The sequence below is a fragment of the Alosa alosa genome, chromosome 22 (genome assembly GCF_017589495.1).
Source record: "Alosa alosa isolate M-15738 ecotype Scorff River chromosome 22, AALO_Geno_1.1, whole genome shotgun sequence".
NCBI classification, from domain to species: Eukaryota; Metazoa; Chordata; class Actinopteri; order Clupeiformes; family Clupeidae; genus Alosa; species Alosa alosa.
The window spans coordinates 23980057-23998221 of NC_063210.1; the positions used below are offsets into that span (position 1 = coordinate 23980057).

The 18165-nt window shown below is 44.3% G+C and overlaps 2 protein-coding genes across 28 annotated transcripts in view; both read right to left on the bottom strand.

Annotated features, from left to right (window-relative positions):
- Positions 1 to 200: 200 nt before the first annotated feature.
- On the bottom strand, positions 201 to 6364 carry paqr4b (progestin and adipoQ receptor family member IVb). The gene is given in 4 exon segments (XM_048233253.1): positions 201 to 2985; positions 3828 to 3929; positions 3931 to 4036; positions 6019 to 6364. Coding segments are annotated over 4 exon segments (807 nt in total). The 5' UTR covers positions 6185 to 6364; the 3' UTR covers positions 201 to 2552.
- A 5042-nt stretch (positions 6365 to 11406) lies between these two features.
- Positions 11407 to 18165, bottom strand: part of cmn (calymmin) — a 45558-nt gene continuing 38799 nt past the window's right edge. For all 27 annotated transcript variants that reach the window (XM_048233199.1, XM_048233194.1, XM_048233188.1 and 24 more), the window contains 3 exons: positions 11880 to 11933; positions 11718 to 11786; positions 11407 to 11478 (listed from right to left, as the gene is read on the bottom strand). In XM_048233199.1, coding sequence (XP_048089156.1) covers positions 11918 to 11933 — 16 coding nt within the window. In that variant the 3' untranslated portion in view covers positions 11407 to 11478; positions 11718 to 11786; positions 11880 to 11917. The remainder of the gene's footprint in view (positions 11479 to 11717; positions 11787 to 11879; positions 11934 to 18165) is intronic.

Sequence of the window (18165 nt, forward strand, 5' to 3'; positions counted from 1 at the left end):
TTTCATATGCAATGGCATGCAGGATGACAGACGTGTCTATTCACATCATACCAGGACCAATATTTCTAAAAAATAATAATAATAATCAGCAGAATCTTAGTAATAGTTCCACTACACAAAGTCATTCATTTGCAAAGGTGCTAAAAGGATGCTGGGAGTTATGGCTTCTTGTTCAGTGAAATGAGGAATATGATAAACAGTTTGGTTAAAACCGATCTTTGTTTATTGCACCAGTGTTGAATAGGGAATACATCACTTGATAAAAACCTACTGCATGTAAACTGAACCTATAGTATACGTCTTGACAACACAGCCGGGACTGGAGACTAAACAAGATTCCGGATGAATCTGGAATGGAATTTGTTTTACTCAGCCAGTGGTTCTTCCTGGAAAGTTCCGGAATGTTTGGGGACCCTCAGCCAATCCCAACTAACAAGTGAATAAAACCAAACAAACCAGTAAAAGTAGCCTTTGGACAACGACAGTCGATGTCAAAACAGCCCAGCTTTTCAAAATTCAAGTATATAAGTAGTTACAATTTGCCACTTGCCAGTAGCAATTTACTGCCTACACTGCACCACTGTCCAAACTGCATATAGCATTCACATGATTTGATTGGAAACCTCACAGGCTTCTCTGACCTTGTTTCCAGACAGTGCAAGCTGATGGCAAAGTTCATATAGTTCAGCACCTCACAAAACAAGACTACCATATCGCTCAGAACACACCAGAACACTGCAATGTGAACACCCAGCAAAAAAGTTGATCACTACTAGTCCATCAGTAGTAGGGCTGAGCAATGGGACCAAATATATATATATATATATATAATCACAGTAATTTCACAGATTAACTTTGGCAATTATAAATCCATGCTGATCTCTGTTGTATTATAAGTTTAAATATAAGTTTATATAAGTTTTGCAAGTGCCTTCTTTTGAGACCATGAGCATTTGGCAAATATATCATGAAGTCCTTCATGGAGGAAATGGAATATGGATATGAATCCTTCATAATTCAACATAAACAAATCACAATATGGCATACTGTATAATGTTGTGTGTTAAATGCAATTTGATCATAGTATTGGAACATTGCCCAGCCCTACACTAAAGTGCATTAACCAAATGTCCACAACTACCAAACGTCCAATTAATCTCTCTTCTGACCAGAATCAGCACTGTAGACTCCACAGACTTCTATTATGATCCTTCTACACACCAACACCAATCCAGTCCAAAAGGGTCTTCTCTTCTCTTCTCTCTCTCTTCTCTACACAAGCACGCTGTCTGTCAGGTTCGCAACTACTAAGTCCATTCTTTATCAGTCCTTGATAAAATGTTGGAGAAATCCTTTTTTGCTTTCAAAGTCAAGTCAAGTCAACTTTATTTCCAATGAAACCATGCAACAGTACATTACACTGCAGACTGAAATTGCGTATCATGTCACTGCTCAAAATTGACTCGTAAAATCTTATAGTGTGTGGACTGGAGTCTTCATGTGGTAATTACCCCGTTATTTTGTGAGCCACTGGTGGTCCTCCTAGTGGCCTGTCTTTAGGAACAGAAATGTCCCTTCTGTTCATGATTAGAATTAAAGAATTAAAGTAAAACCCTGAGGACCCAGCCGCTCTCCAAGACCTGGACCAGCAGGCCTGGATGGCAACACCATAGAGATAGAATATACACAACAGCAACAACAAGCACCATATTTGTCTTCCCAGCTTTCCACTGATGTGGATAATATCAATCAACTCTGTTATGAGCACATCAAAGCACATACCCCTTCTTAACAAGGTAAACATAAATATACCAACTTTTAAAGCGCATCCTGGAAGTCCATAGCTGCTGCTAATGACTTCTGTCTTTGACTTTTACTCTATTCAACATTATATACACCAACGTTACTGTAAATAGGAATGAACATGGAACTCTCCAGACGACACACTTCTTTGAATGCCATGTGTCCATGCGTTTTTTTTCCTATATGGGAAAATAACATGGGGACTTTGAATAATCGCGCCTGCCAAACTCTGTTGAAGGTAATGAAGAAGGTTTGAGATGCAGACCTTTTGAACTACATACTTTTGTCATCTGACTACAAGTGTTTCTTTGTGATCTTCGGTGTCAAAAGTCAGAGGCTAACTCCTCAGAATAGTTAGCTTCGGTCAGCTCCCATGTAGCAAAAATCAAAATTCCCCAATTGGACATACCGAAGATCACAAATACCAATCAAAGACAGATGACAAAAGTGTGTAAGGCAAAATCTCAGCATCTCAGACTTCTGTGTCAATGCAAGAGTTGACTGGAGCAATTATTCAAAATCCCCATTTTATTTTCCCATAGGAAAAAATTGCATGGGCACGGATCTCCTTATATGGGCAAAGATGGCGGCTTTTTTGGTAGGCAAACTCCAGAGGTCTATATGTAGAGTGTGACTCCACTGTACTGTATGTTGTCTAAGTTTGATCCCAGTTCCCTAAGGTTCCCTGACGTTCCCTAAGGTTCCCTGATGTTCCCTAAGGTTCCTTGGTGTTCCCTGAGGTTCCTGGTTCACTCTGGTGGGCACTCAAAGGTGCGCAACCACACGAGGTCCTCCATCATGCCCCAGTGCAGGTAGACGATGGAGAGCGCCACCAGCATGTGCATGATCTGGTGGCTGTTGAGCCAGTAGTCGAAGCTGCCGGGGCTGAGCCGCTCGGGCATGCGCACCACGTTGACCAGGCCGCCCAGCACGGCCAGCGAGTCCATGGTGGCGTAGAAGTGCATGGAGTCGGGGCTGCCGGTGCCCGGGCCGTACCAGCGCAGCGCGTAGAGGAAGACGCGGAAGAGCGCCTGCCAGAAGAAGGACTGCAGTCCGCCACTGTTGCTCTGCGCCGCCACGCAGAGTGGACACCTGAGCTGAAGCGCCACGTGAGGCCAGGGAGCGAAAGCCCACCGGCTGCCGGGGTAGCACAGCAGCGTGATGTGGATGATGGGCAGCGCCTCCCCGATGGGGCGGGGGTAAGATGGGAGAAAGAGAAAGAGAGAAAGAGAAAAGAGGAGATGAAAGGAGAGAAGAGATGAGAAGAAGAGAGAGAAGAGAAGAGGATGTGAAGAAAAGAGAGAATGAGAGGAGAAGGTGAGAGGACAGGAAAGAAGGGAATGAAAGGAGGAGAGAAAAGACGAGAATGAGAGGAGAGGAGAAGAGGGGTGAGAGGAAAAAAGAAACATGGTTTAAAGCAAGTTTGTGTTCTACTGAAAACACTCGCCAGGAGGCCAATAAACCAGGATTCTAGCACGCTGGGCATCGGGGTAGCACAGCAGCGTGCGTGATGTGGATGATGGGCAGCGCTCCTGATGGGGGAGGGGTAAGATGGAAAAAGAGAGAAGGTGGAAGGGATAGAATGGGAGAAGGAACAAAGGAGAGAGAGAGAGAGAGAGAATGAGAGGAAACAAACAATGTCAATCGACAATGATAGACAGAGGTGAGGGAGACAGGAAATGACACAGAGGTGAGGGAGACAGGAAATGACACAGAGGTGAGGGAAACAGGAAATGACACAGAGGTGAGGGAGACAGGAAATGACACAGAGGTGAGGGAAACAGGAAATGGGAAAGAAACAATGAGGAAGAAAGAAGAGAGAAGGACAGAACCAGGAGGACAGAGCGCTGACGCTTTTGGGGATGTACATCAACACTTTCAGCAGTACTTTTTAAAGTTTTTCACACACCATCTTTCAAACACCCCAAAAAGAACCAAGAATGAAGTCACCAAAGACGTAGAGAGGAACCTTTTTCAGAGAATGAAACGATGTAGGACGCCGCCTTATCTCCAGTGTGGACTCACCAAGGGTGTTGACGAGGCACACGCCGAACATGTCGAGCGAGAGCAGGGTGTCGTAGATGGGCTCTCCGCCCTCATGGTTCATGAAGAGGTGATAGAGCACCTAGCCACGGTTAAAGGGGTCGCAGGTGGTGCAGCACGCAGATCCAGCCCCGCTCTGGGATAAAGGATGCTGGAAACAGCAGCAACAGGAAACACAGGAATGGTATGGCTGAAGGAGAGGAGGAGAGAGAGAAGAGAAGAGAGAGAAGAGAATAGGAGAGGAGAGGAGAGAAGAGAGGAGATGAAAGGAGAGGAGAGAAGAGAGAGAAGAGATGACAGGAGAGAGAGAAGAGAAGAGAAGGAGAAGAGAATAGGAGAGAGAAAGAGAAGAGAGGAGAGAGAGAAGAGAAGAGAGAGAAGAGAATAGGAGAGAGAAAGAGAAGAGAGGAGATGAAAGGAGAGGAGAGAAGAGAGAAAGAAACAAGATAGGAGAGAAAAGATAAGAGAGGGAGATGAAAAGGAAGAAAAAAGAAATAGGAGAAAAAGAGATAAGAAAGAGAAAGAAAGAAGAGATGGACAAAGAGAGAGGGACAAGAGGAGGGAGAAGAGACAGAAGAGAGAAAAGATGTACAGGAGATGAATAGAATAGGAGAGAAGAGAATAGGAGAGAGAAAGATAAGAGAGGAGATGAAAGGAGAGGAGAGAAGAGATAAAAGAGAGGAAAGAAAAGAAAAGAGAAGAGAGATGACATAATAAGAAAAAAGAGAGAAGAAAAGGATGTGAAGAAAAGAGAGAATGAGAGGAGGAGAAGGTGAGAGGACAGGAAAGAAGGGAATGAGAGGAGGAGAGGAGAAGAGGGTGAGAGGGGAAAAAGAGAACCTGATTAAAGTGTTTGTGTTTAGGCCTAATACTAGAAATGGGCCCACTTCAAAACAAAACAGAGCCAGGCCCATATGGTGCCATGCTACTGAGCTGCTGAAGACTACATGGATAGGTTGTGTAATAAAGTCACTTGATTCAATGTATGGGGAATGTAGGAAGTGATCGTACAGAACAAACACTTTATGTTTTGGGCATTGCTGTAGGGGTGTGTGTGTGTGGTGGTGAGGGGTTTAGGGCAATTCCAAGGCCCTATACGGACAATATCACATTCTCTTAATAGCGCCCCCCTTGTATGTGTATGTAAACCTGAGGCCCAATGAAAAGCTGCTCCTACACAGCATTTCTGGATTTGTGTCCTGCGTGTCGGCACACACGGCTGCTTTTCCTCGTGTCGTCTTTGAGGTAATGTTACCGGGGCTTATTTAGGCAGGGGTTGCCTTAATCACGCTGCGCTCATGCTGGTAAGAGTGTTACAAGCTATTAGCGGCGCTAACTGGCTTAGCAGGGATATCACAGTTGAGGCGGAGAGGAGATGTAGCGCAAAACTGTCAGTTCAAGGGCGGGAGTAGCCTAGGCTGTCAGCACCTAGGTCCTAATAAAAAGTATTTTTGTTGTTTGAGAAAGTTGTGTAGGCATACTTTCCAACACTAGAAACAACTGGTGAGACAAAATGATTAAAATAATGTTAGCCTACTCATTCATATCTTGACTGTTAAAGGAGGGGAAAAATATTGTAATGCCAATTCGTTTAGTAAACCCTAAGATGCTAGTCTGATCAATGTGATCAATGATCTTAAAATTGCTGACAGGTCAGTAATTGCCGAGCATTTACGGGTCTATTTAAAGACATCACCCCACTCTTAACGCCGCCTTAGGTCACCGCATCCCTGACCCGATTACGGTAATCTCGCAAACACCCTGCTGCAGGTCTCTTAACAGGGAGAAAAACGCACGTATTGTAGCAGCCTAAACTGTCGTTAGTGAGAGTTGACCCATATCATTGCCTCAATGGGTCAAAGAGTTTTATTGAAAAGTGACCGACTATTTTTTTAATGACCCGCTCTCTAAACTGTTGCTATAAAAAGACCTGTCGCACAAGAGATGATAGCTAATCTGGAAGCTTTAGCGCAGGCATTTACCTGTGGCTGCAAACTATTTCCTACTCCTTACCATTTACACCCAGCCAACCCCAAAGGCCTACAGGCCAATGCATTGTCTTGTCTAATGTGTGCAAAATAATATGCGTTTGTTAGTTATTAGGGTAGGCTACTCATTATGGAATTTGCGACTACGGTAAGACTATTCTGCAAAAGAGTATCTATGGCTTACCATGCGTATAGATGTTCCCAAACTCATTGTGCAGGTAGAAGAGACTATGGAGACATTCTTTCAAAGTCGAGACGGGACGGTACCCGGTCAGTACAAAGTCGTTAAATTGCAGGTGAGGGGGGGAGCTCTTGAAGTCGAGCAGTTTGGGTTTTTTAACAAAATCCATGGCGCACCGTGTAGGAAATCCAAGGCTGCTCGCCGTCCCTGTTCCCTTTGGAGATGTTGGTCAGCTGTCCATTAACATGTTCTGCAGTTTAGCCTGTTACCATTTCTAATACTACACCGGTCAGCTAAAAACTTCTCAGCTCCTGCTGTGAAGGCCCTGCGCCACCGATCGTCCATCACCCCACCGGGATCCTCTTGGCACATGAGCAGTTTGCGGGACTCGTTGGCTGCACCTGTGTCCAATCACTGCGCGCGATTTACACCTCAGGGGGCGCCCAATACCAGCATCCTGCGGGATTATTGTAACACAGCCTTGAGCCACAGCAACTTTTACAGCGCACAAAACCCCAGTGCATGAAGAGGCGCACAGGTGTTAAGCGCAGCTAAGTACTCTGCGCAGATTTTGCGCAAGTGTCGGAGAGACAAAGTAGCCTAATCAATTCGCCATCAAATTGCCACGAGAGAAAGAAACATTCAAACACACATGATTCATGTTTAAAGTTTTTTTTTTATTAAATCAAAAGTGTCTAAAAATCAGACAGGTGCTTGCCACAGGAAGTATATCAGCTTTCTCACGCAAAATAAACGTATTTGTGTGTAGTTCACAGTGCCTTCTAGTGCGCTCTGTAAACAACATGCGCTTGCGGGTAAATTGAGTGGAGTGTAATTTTGTATATTTTTTCTTATCTGTCTATTACAACAGATGGACTGTCAACATTTCTTATCAGAGCTATTCTATTTATGATGCATGAGAAATGAAGTGATACAATTAACATGAACATCACAAAGGTCTCCAAAACACCTCAGCTGAAAGACAAATGGACAGAAACTTGTTTTATGCATAAAAAAAACATGAGATCAAATCTAAAGTAAACATTCAGGGAAAGACCTCATTGACAGAAAACACTTGTATAAACATTTGTTTACACTGGATATGGACAATAATACAAAAGTATGGCCAATTATAGACATAAAAACTAAACTAATTAATAAAAAATATACAACAACCATGACAATAGAAATACAAACATATCAAGTAAAAGATATATATTTAATCTATGTGGTTCCCATCTGCATGATTAGCCTGCAATGACACACAAGGAGGGAAGTTAGAGGGTTAAAAAAGAGAAGTTTAATCGGGCAGTTCCCCACAAAATAGAATGTCATTATGCTTATTGAATTGTTTAGAAGGTTGTGAACCAAACAAATGTCAACGTGTTCTTGCATTACTATATAAGTAGTCTACACGCTCACCTTGGTAACCATTACCAAAGAATCCATTTAGCTCATACTTGGTTTCTTTGCCACCTTCAAGACAAAATACAACAGTTCAATATGAGTTTATGGACATCTTAACAGTTCAATATGAGTTTATGGACATCTTAACAGTTCTTTAAGAACACAGTGACTGTAATCTGTGGTTCGTTTAACAAGTCTCTGAATAAACTGACAGATTACACTACTGCTACAATACTACTGCACTCTATCTTATTGGTCACACCTGACATTTGGCTGACTGACCTGCAGTGTAAAGCAGGGGACTGATAATATATACTGAAAAGTACTGAACGTACACTGAACATCACTGTTTCAGTTCACTGGTGGGGTCATTGGCAGTGGCCTCTGATGCCATATTTGGAGACATCACTGCCCTGACCTGACCCATTAAGCCGTCTTTAATGACGTAACGTGACCAAATTATCCATAGGAAACTACAGGCTAGTGTGAAAGTTTACTTCAAAGCTAATTTAAATTTTAGGTTTCATATTTTAGAAAAAGGTAGAATTAAAAATACGTTTGGCAAAGCATAGTAAAAGCATTTAGTCAGTAAAGCTTTGCATAAGCTTTTAAGAAAGCAGCAGGTATGATTATCTACTCATGAAGACCTGTCTCATCTTAATGATGATGTCTCTCCCTCACCTTCTCTGTCTCTCTCCTTCTCTTTCTGCTCCATTCTTTCTCTCTCACTCCCTCACTCACACTCTCTCTCTCTCTCACTCTCTCTCTATCTTCTCCATTCTCTCTCTCTCATTCTCTCTCCCTCACTCACACACTCTCCCTCTCTGTCTCTCTCTCTCTCTCATTCTCTCTCTGCTCCATTCTCTCTCTTTCACTCCCTCACTCACACTCTCCCACTCTCTCATTCTCTCTCACTCCCTCACTCACACACTCTCTTTCATTCTCTCTCTCCTCCATTCTCTCTCGCACTCCATCACTCACACACTCATTCTCTCTCTCTCTCTCTCTCTCTCACCTCACCCACATCTCGCTCCACAACTCTTTTTTGTCTCCTCCATTCCTCTCTCTCTCTCTCTCTCTCTCTCTCTCTCTCACTCACTATCTCGCTCACAACTCTTTTGCTGTCTCACTCATTCTCTCTCTCTCTCTCTCTCTCTCTCTCTCTCACTCTCTTGGAGTTTCTGTGTTACCTTTCCATGACTTGGGGTGAAAGTGGAACTTGAGGTGCTGTTGGATGTGTATCTGGTGTGAGTGGGCCCCCGGCTGCAGCAGCACTGGCGGAAGCTCGGCCTCGTGGTCGGAAGCCTGAGGGGGGGGCTGGCTTGGGGGGGCCCCGTCGGCACCCGGCACTTCCCCGCTATCACCAGCAGGGGGCGCCGCCGACACCAGGGGCACCACAAGCGACAACGGGGGCAGCGAGGAGTCATCCGGCAGCGGGGCGGACACAGCAGGCGCGGGAGCCAATGAGGGAGCAGCGTCGCTGTCGACTGGGGCGGGGCCAGCGGAAGCAGCAGGGGAGAAGGAAACGACTGAAGGAGGAGGAGAGGAAAAAAGAAGGGACAGAGAGACAGAAGAGGAAAAAGAGGAAAGATGAATATGATGATGAGGACAAGAGAGAAAAGAAGAGAGGAAGATGGAAAAAGAGAGAGGGGGGGAATCAAAAGATGGAGGAGGAGAGGAAGAGGAAGGGATAGAGAGGAAGAAGAGGAAAGAGAGAAATGGAAGAAGATGAATAGGAGAAAAGAAGAGAGGAAGATGATGAGATGGGTTGAAGAAGAAGATGGAAAAAGAGAGAGAGAAGGGGAATCAAAAGGTGAACAGAATGAGAAAGGGAAGACAGATAAAAGATTGTTTAAAATGATTGAAAAAAGACAAAACAATTGAGATCATTAAAAAAAGGATTTAATGAAGACAATAATAAGATGGGAATAATGAAATGATGGATAGAGAGATGAAGATGACAGGGGTCAGATGGTGCCAGGTCAGGGGTCAGAGGTCAGATGGTGACAGGTCAGGGGTCAGATGGTGCCAGGTCAGGGGTCAGAGGTCAGATGGTGACAGGTCAGGGGTCAGATGGAGAGAGGAAGAAAGGTGGTGAGAGAGGAAGAGAGAAGGGAGAGAGAGGAGGGTTTACAAAGCGCACAAGCAACTCATAGGCATGCACACAGCTACAGTATGAACACGCACATGCGTAGAAGCATACACACACACACACGCATGCGTATACACACACAATATACACACACACATACACAACTTGTACGCGCCTCACCTTCAGGTTGAAAGGCTCCAGTTACATAATCACCTTTACCTGAAAGGTATAAATCATGAGTTAGCAGATATAGTGAGCTTGGGAAGCCAGATCTGATGAGGTTTGAGCAATAGCATCAATCTCACATTAAACAGACTGACAGGAAAAGACAGCACTCAGAATTCACAGTGACACTCTCTCTCTCTCTCTCTCACACACACACACAAACAAACACACACACACACACACACACACACACGTACCTGTGGTAGGGTTCTCTGCTCCCTCTCCCAGTACAACTTGACCATCAGGCTGTGGCTGGGGTGGAAGCTCTCCCTCTCCTACAAAACACACACACACACACACACACACACACATACGCACACACACACATACGCACACACACACATACGCAGACACGCGATAGCATAGTGAGTGAGTGTGTAGGTGTGTCTGTTTGTCTTAGTTTTTCTTTCTCTCTCTTTCTTTTTCTCTCTCTCTCTCACTTAATCTCTCTCTCTCTCTCTCTCTCTATCTCTCTCTCTTTCAGTGTGTATCTGTCAGTCTGTGTGTGTCTCTGTGTGTATCTGTCAGTCTGTGTGTGTCTCTCTGTGTTTATGTGTGAGCGTGTGTGCGTATATGTGTGTCTGTGTGTGTTAATGTTTAGGTGTCTGTGTGTGTTTCTATGTTTTAGTAGTCTTGTGTGTTAATTTTGGTGTCTGTGTGTGTATTTATGTTTTAGGTGTCTGTGTGTGAGTATGTATGTGTGTGTCTGTGTGTGTTTATGTTTAGGTCTCTGTGTGTGTTAATGTTTAGGTGTCTGTGTGTGTTTATGTTTAGGTGTCTGTGTGTGAGTATGTATCGTGTGTATCTGTGTGTGTTTATGTTTAGGTGTCTGTGTGTGAGTGTGTATCTGTGTGTATCTGTGTGTGTTTATGTTTAGGTGTCTGTGTGTGAGTGTGTATCTGTGTGTATCTGTGTGTGTTTATGTTTAGGTGTCTGTGTGTGAGTATGTATCTGTGTGTATGAGATTAAGGTGTTCAGCTAAGAGGAAAGGCGAGACAGTAAGCTGCACATTGCACATAAACAGCTGATAATCAGTAGCACATAAACTGACCAAACTGGTCGATGGATTTGACCCCATCAATCTGCGGAACCGGAGGAAGGGCCTCATACGGAGCTGCAGAGAACAAGGAGAACATATTAACATAATCAAGCACAGACACAGAGAACATATTAACATAATCAAGAACAGACACGAAGAACATATTAACATCATCAAGCACAGACATACTATAACAGACAATTAATTGGATATTCAATTATATAAATTGTAAGGCTGGCCTGTAGAAAATTATCACTGCAGAAAGTTATTAATGATCAAAATATAGCATTATAGTTATGTACTGTAATTCTAACAAAATAAATAGATAAATAGATAGATAGATAGATAGATAGATAGATAGATACTTTATTTATCCCACATTTGGGATAAATATTATTCAATTAAATGGTGTTTTCATACTGTATTACTATGGCTGTTTTCTGAACTGATCATTCTGAGTGACGGGCATTAAAATGGAACTTATGAGGCTGATGCTGTGCACAGTAGCTAAGAGCAGTTGTGGTTCCTAAAGGATGCTGTGTACAGTAGCTAAGAGCAGTTGTGGTTCCTAAAGGATGCTGTGTACAGTAGCTAAGGATGGATGTGAAAAGGATGCTGTGTACAGTACCTAAAGGTTCCACCGACTTGCCATCCGTGATGGGGCCCATGGGGAGAGTTTCATACGGCAAAGCTGGGTTTCCTAGGAAACATCGCCAAGGCAACAACCATCAGATACACAACGAAAGAGTGGATTTGAGGGAACCAGGGAAACAGCAGGGAAATGGACAGATGCATGGATGCATGGATGGATGGATGGAATTTGTGATGGAATGAATGGATGAATAATTGGTGGAATGGATGAATGAATGAATGAATGAATGGGTGAATAGACGAATGGATGGGTAGTTGGATGGACCGGAGAATGAATGACAAACTCACCATACTTTCCTGACTTGGCATTGCCTCCCAGGGAGATGGTTTCTGGAGAGTAGTGGCCCTCTGGTGCACCTATGCATAAAGTAAACAACTTGTAAACATATAAACAAACAAATAAACACAGAGATATACAAATATACACATTCATCATATGGTTCCACTCACCATACTGACCATCAGGTTGGCCTTGAGGCCCAGGTGCTTCATAAGGCAGTCCCCCTAAAGACATTTAAATACCATAGATACCACATTAAATACCATAGAAACCACATTAAATACCATACAAATCACATTAAATACCATACAAGCCACATTAAATACCATAGAAACCACATGCAAACCACATTAAATAAAATACAAACCACCTTAAAACTGCATAGCACATTAACACTAATTTATATGACTAGACTTACAGTACATACACAAACTCATGTACTACAACAGGCAATAAAGATACTGCTGTTTTTGTAGTAATGTGATACTGCAGCATCACATTCATGTCTATGGTGTGTGTACATAAGTCTGATGTGGACACACTGAACTTGTGTTTTTCTTTGTTCCTCTCACACACACTTTTCCCATGTAAAGACTAATCCCTAAGACTTCTCACTACATCTCTCTCTCTTTCTTTCTCCTTCTCTCTCTCCTTTCCCTCCATCTCATTTCTCTCTCCTTTCCCTCCATCTCATCTCTCTCTCTCTCTCCTTTCCCTCCATCTCATTTCTCCATCTCTCTCTCCTTTCCCTCCATCTCATTTCTCCATCTCTCTCTCTCCTTTTCCACCATCTCTTTCTCTGTCTCTCTCCTCTTTTGTCCCATTCTCCCTCCCCTTCTTGTCTTTCCTCCCCTTCTCCATCTCTCTCTCCTTCTCTCTCTCTCTCCTTCTCCTTCTCTCCATCGCTTCTCTCCTTCTCTCTCTCTCCTTCTCCCATCGCTTCTCTCCTCTCTCTCCTCTCTCCATCGCCTCCTCTCTCCTTCTCCATCGCTCTCTCTCCTCTCTCCTTCTCTCTCTCCTTCTCCATCGCTCTCTCTCTCTCTCTCCTTCTCCATCACTCTCTCTCCTCTCTCTCCTTCTCCATCACTCTCTCTCCTCTCTCTCCTTCTCCATCACTCTCTCCTCTCTCTCCTTCTCCATCGCCTCTCTCCTCCTTCTCCATCACTCTCTCTCCTTCTCTCTCTCCTCCAATCGCTCTCTCTCCTCTCTCTTCTTCTCCATCACTCTCTCTCCTTCTCTCCTTCTCCATCGCTCTCTCTCCTTCTCTCTCTCTCCCTTCCCTCCATCGCTTCCCTCCCTTCCACCCTCCTCTCCCTTCTCCATCGCCTTCTCTCCTCTCTTCTCCTTCCTCTCCCTCTCTTCCATCGCTCTCTCTCTCCTCTCTTTATCCTTCTCCCTTCTCTCCCTTCCAATCGCCTCTCCTCTCTCCTTCTTCCTCCATCGCTCTCTCTCTCTCCTTCTCTCTCTCCCTCCATCGCCTTCTCTCCTTCCCTTTATCCTTCTCTCTCTCTCCTTCTTCTCTCTCCTTCCTCCATCACTCTCTCTCCTTCATTATTGTGGATGTCCTGTGTAAAGTCCCAAGGTAGATGTTTGTGTTTAGTCTGAGAGGATCTCAGCCAGGTGAACCCAGCTCACCGTATCTCCCTGCTGATCTGGCATCTACAGTGGCTGACCACCGTAGTGTGTGTGTGTGTGTGTGTGTGTGTGTGTGTGTCTTTCAGCCCGGCTGAGCTCACGTGATTCTCACAGATCTGGCATCCAATAGCCAACCACCGTACAAGGTTTGTGTGTGTGCGTGTGTGTGTGTGTGTGTGTGTAGAATAATGAAGTTCATGTATGTGTGTGTGTGATAATATACACACATACGCACATGAACACACACATGGATCCAATAAAATAATATTTAGAGATATACAACACAGTATTATCTGTATCATATGGTTCCACTCAATTATACCGATTCACTGTTACCTTGAGGCCCAGGTGCTCATACAGTCTCTCTAAAGACATTTAAATACCATAGATACCACATTAAATACCATAGATACCACATTAAATACCATAGATACCACATTAAATGCCATACCAAGCCACATCAGAAGCCACATTAAATAAAATACAAAACCACCTTAAAACTGCATAGCACATTAACACTAATTTATATGACTAGACTTACAGTACACACACAAACTCATGTACTACAACAGGCAATAAAGATACTGCTGTTTTGTAGTAATGTGATGCTGCAGCATCATTCATGTCTGCTATATGTGTGTTTATTTCTTCCTCTCCCATACCATCTCTCTCTCTTTCCTCCTCTCTCTCCTTTCCCTCCATCTCATTTCTCTCTCTCTCTCCTTTCCCTCCATCTCATTTCTCTCTCTCTCTCCTTTCCCTCCATCTCCCTTCTCATCTCCCTCTTTCCCATCTCTCCACTCCGTCTGCTTCTTCTTGTCTTTCCTCCCTTCTCCATCATCTCTCCTCTCCCTTCTCCATCATCTCTCTCCTCTCTCTCCTTCTCCATCATTTCTCTGTCCTTCTCTCTCGGCCCTCCCAATCACTCTCTCTCGGCCTATAACATAAACTATATATATATTCTCCATCCACTCTCTCATCCCTTCTACCATCGCTCTCTCTCCTTCTCTCTCTCCTTCTCCATCGCTCTCTCTCCTTCTCTCTCCTTCTCCATCACTCTCTCTCCTTCTCTCTCCTTCTTTCTCTCCTTCTCCATCGCTCTCTCTCCTCTCTCTCCTTCTCTCCTTCTCCATCTCTCTCTCTCCTTCTCTTTCTCCTTCTCTCTCTCCTTCTCTCTCTCCTTCTCCATCGCTCTCTCTCTCCTTCTCTTTATCCTTCTCTCTCTCTCCTTCTCTCTCTCCTTCTCCATCACTCTCTCTCCTTCACACAGGATGTCCTGTGTAAAAGTCCTGCTGCAGATGTTTGTGTTTAGTCTGAGAGGATCTCAGCGCAGTAGTCCCAGCTCACCGTATCTCCCTGCTGATCTGGCATCTAGTGGCTGACCACCGTAAGTGTGTGTGTGTGTGTGTGTGTGTGTGTGTGTGTGTGTCTTTCTCTCTGCAGTGGCTGAGCTCGCATTATTTCCACAGATCTGGCATCAATGGCCAACCACTGTACAGGTTTGTGTGTGTGCGTGTGTGTGCGTGTGTTGATGATATTGATATTGTGTGTGTCTGTCTGTGTTCATGGTATGTGTGTGTGTGATAATATACGCATGCACCTCTTCCCTATGAATCAATAAAAATGTATTTAGGAATATGCAAATATACACATTCATCATATGGTTCCCTCACCATACTGACCATCAGGTTGGCCTTGAGGCCCAGGTCTTCATAAAGGCGGTCCCCCCTAAAGACATTTAGTACCATAGATACCACATTAAATACCATAGATACCACATTAAATACCATAGATACCACATTAAATACCATACAAGCCGGTAAATACCATAGATACCGGTAAATACCATGCAAATACATGCAAACCACATTAAATAAAATACAAAGCACCTTAAACTGCATAGCACATTAACACTAATTTATATGACTAGACTTACAGTACATACACAAACTCATGTACTACAACCGAGGCAATAAAGATGCTGCTGTTTTGTAGTAATGTGATACTGCAGCATCACGTCATGTCTATGGTGTGGTATTGCATAAGTCTGATATTGGACACACTGAACTTGTGTTTTTCTTTTGTTCCTCCCTCAATAATAATCTTTTCCCCATGTAAAGACTAATCCTTTAAGACTTCTCACTACATCTCTCTCTTTCTTTCTCCTTCTCTCTCTCCTTCCTCCATCTCATTTCTCTCTCTCCTTTCCCCCTCCATCTCTCATTTCTCTCTCTCTCTCTCCTTCTCCATCGCTCTCTCTCCTTCTCCATCACTCTCTCTCCTCTCTCCTCTTTTCCACATCTCTCACTCTGTCTGCTTCTTGTCTTTTCCTCCCCTTCTCCATCGCTCTCTCTCCTTCTCCATCGCCTCTCCTCTCTCTCCTTCTCCATCGCTCTCTGTCCTTCTCTCCTTCTCCAATCACTCTCCTTCTCTTCTCCTCTCCCTTCTCCATCACCTCTCTCCTTCTCTCCCTCCACGCCTCTCCCTTCTCTCTCTCTCTCTCCTTCTCCATCGCCTTCTGTCCTTCTCTCTCTCCTTCTCCAATCATCTCACTCTCTCCTTCTCTCTCCTTCTTTTCTCCTTTCTCCAATCGCCTTCTCCCTCTCTCTCCTTCTCTCCTTCTCCATCGCTTCTCCTTCTTCTTTCTCCTCTTCTCTCTCCTTCTTCTCCTTCTCCACTGCTCTCTCCTTCTCTTTATCCTTCTCTCTCTCTCCTTCTCTCTCTCCTTCTCCATCACTCTCTCTCCTTCACACAGGATGTCCTGTGTAAAAGTCCTGCTGCAGATGTTTGTGTTTAGTCTGAGAGGATCTCAGCGCAGTAGTCCCAGCTCACCGTATCTCCCTGCTGATCTGGCATCTAGTGGCTGACCACCGTAAGTGTGTGTGTGTGTGTGTGTGTGTCTTTCTCTCTGCAGTCGGCTGAGCTCACGTATTTCCCTACAGATCTGGCATCCAATAGCTAACCACTGTACAAGGTTTGTGTGTGTGTGCGTGTGTGTGCGTGTGTGTGTGTGTGTGTGTGTGTGTCTGTCTGTGTTCATGTGCGTATGTGTGTGTGTGATAATATACACACATACGCACATGAACACATATGGATCCAATAAAAATAATATTTAGAGATACAACATACACATTCATCATATGGTTCCACCCACCATACTGACCATCAGGTTGGCCTCCTTGAGGCCCAGGTGTCAGCAAGGCAGTCCCCCCTAAACACATTTAAACACCATAGATGTACCACATTAAACAATTATAGATACCACATTAAACAATTATAGATGTACCACATTAAACAATTACACAAGCCACATTAAATACCATAGATACCACATTAACAATTATACGTTTTACGCAAAACCACATTAAATAAAATACAAACCACCTTGCATAGCACATTAACATTTGACTTATATGACTAGGATTCAGTACATTACACAAACTCATGTACTACAACAGGCATAAAAGATACTGTTGTTTTTGTAGTAATGTGATACTGCAGCACTACATCCATGTTCATGGTGTGTGTACATAAGTCTGATGGGACACACCCTGAACTTGTGTTTCTTTCTTGTTCCTCTCACACACTTTTCCCATGTAAAGCACTAACCTCCTAAGACTTCTCACTACATCTCTTTCTTTTCCTTCTCTCTCTCCTTCTCCATCTCATTTCTCTCTCTCTCTCCTTTCCTCCATCTCATTTCCTCTCTCTCTCCTCTTTCCGCACATCTCTCACTCCATCTGCTTCTTGTCTTTTCCTCCCCTTCTCCATCACTCTCTTCCATCGTTTCCTTCTCCTTCCTCCATCGCTCTCTCCTTCTCTCTCCTTCTCCATCGCTCTCTCCTTCCATCGCCTCTCCTTCTCTCTCTCTCTCTCCTTCTCCAATCGCCTCTCTCCTCTCCTTCTCCATCGCCTCCTTCCTCTCTCCTTCTCCATCGCCTCCCTTCCATCGCCTCTCCTCTCTCTCCTCTCTCTCCTTCTCTCCATCGCCTCTCCTCTCCCTCCATCGCCTCTCTCCTCTCTCTCTCCTTCCACCCGCCTCCTCTCTTCTCCTTCCCCAATCGCCTCTCCCTTCTTCTCCATCACCTCTCCTCCTTCTCCATCGCCTCTCTCTCTCTCCTCCATCGCTCTCTCTCCTCTCTCTTCTTCTCCATCACTCTCTCTCCTTCTCTCCTTCTCCATCGCTTCTCTCTCTCCTTCTCCATCACTCTCCTTCTCTCTCTCTCTCCTTCCTCCATCGCCTCTCTCCTCTCCTTCTCTTCTTCCTTCTCTCTCTCCTTCCATCACTCTCTCCTTCTTCTCCTTCTCTCCTTCCATCACCTCTCCTTCTCTCCTTCCACGCTCTCCTCTTCTCTTTATCCTTCTCTCTCTCTCCTTCTCTCTCCTTCTCCACATCACTCTCTCCTTCACAATACTGGTGGGATTGTCCTGTGTAAAGTCCCTGCCGCAGATGTTTGTGTTTAATCTGAGAGATCTCAGCGCAGAACCCAGCTCACCGTATTCCCTGCTGATCTGGCATCTAGTGGCTGACCAACTGTGAAGTGTGTGTGTGTGTGTGTGTGTGTGTGTGTGTGTGTGTCTTTCTCTGTAGCTGCCCATGGAGCTCACGTGATTTCCTTGGCCAGATCTGGCATCCAATAGCTAACCACTGTACAAGGTTTGTGTGTGTGTGTGTGTGTGTGTGTGTGTGTGTGTGTCTGTCTGTGTTCATGTGCGTATGTGTGTGTGTGATAATATACACACATACGCAAATGAACACATATGGATCCAATAAAAATAATATTTATTTTTGATATATGTGATTTAGTTCCACATTATGTA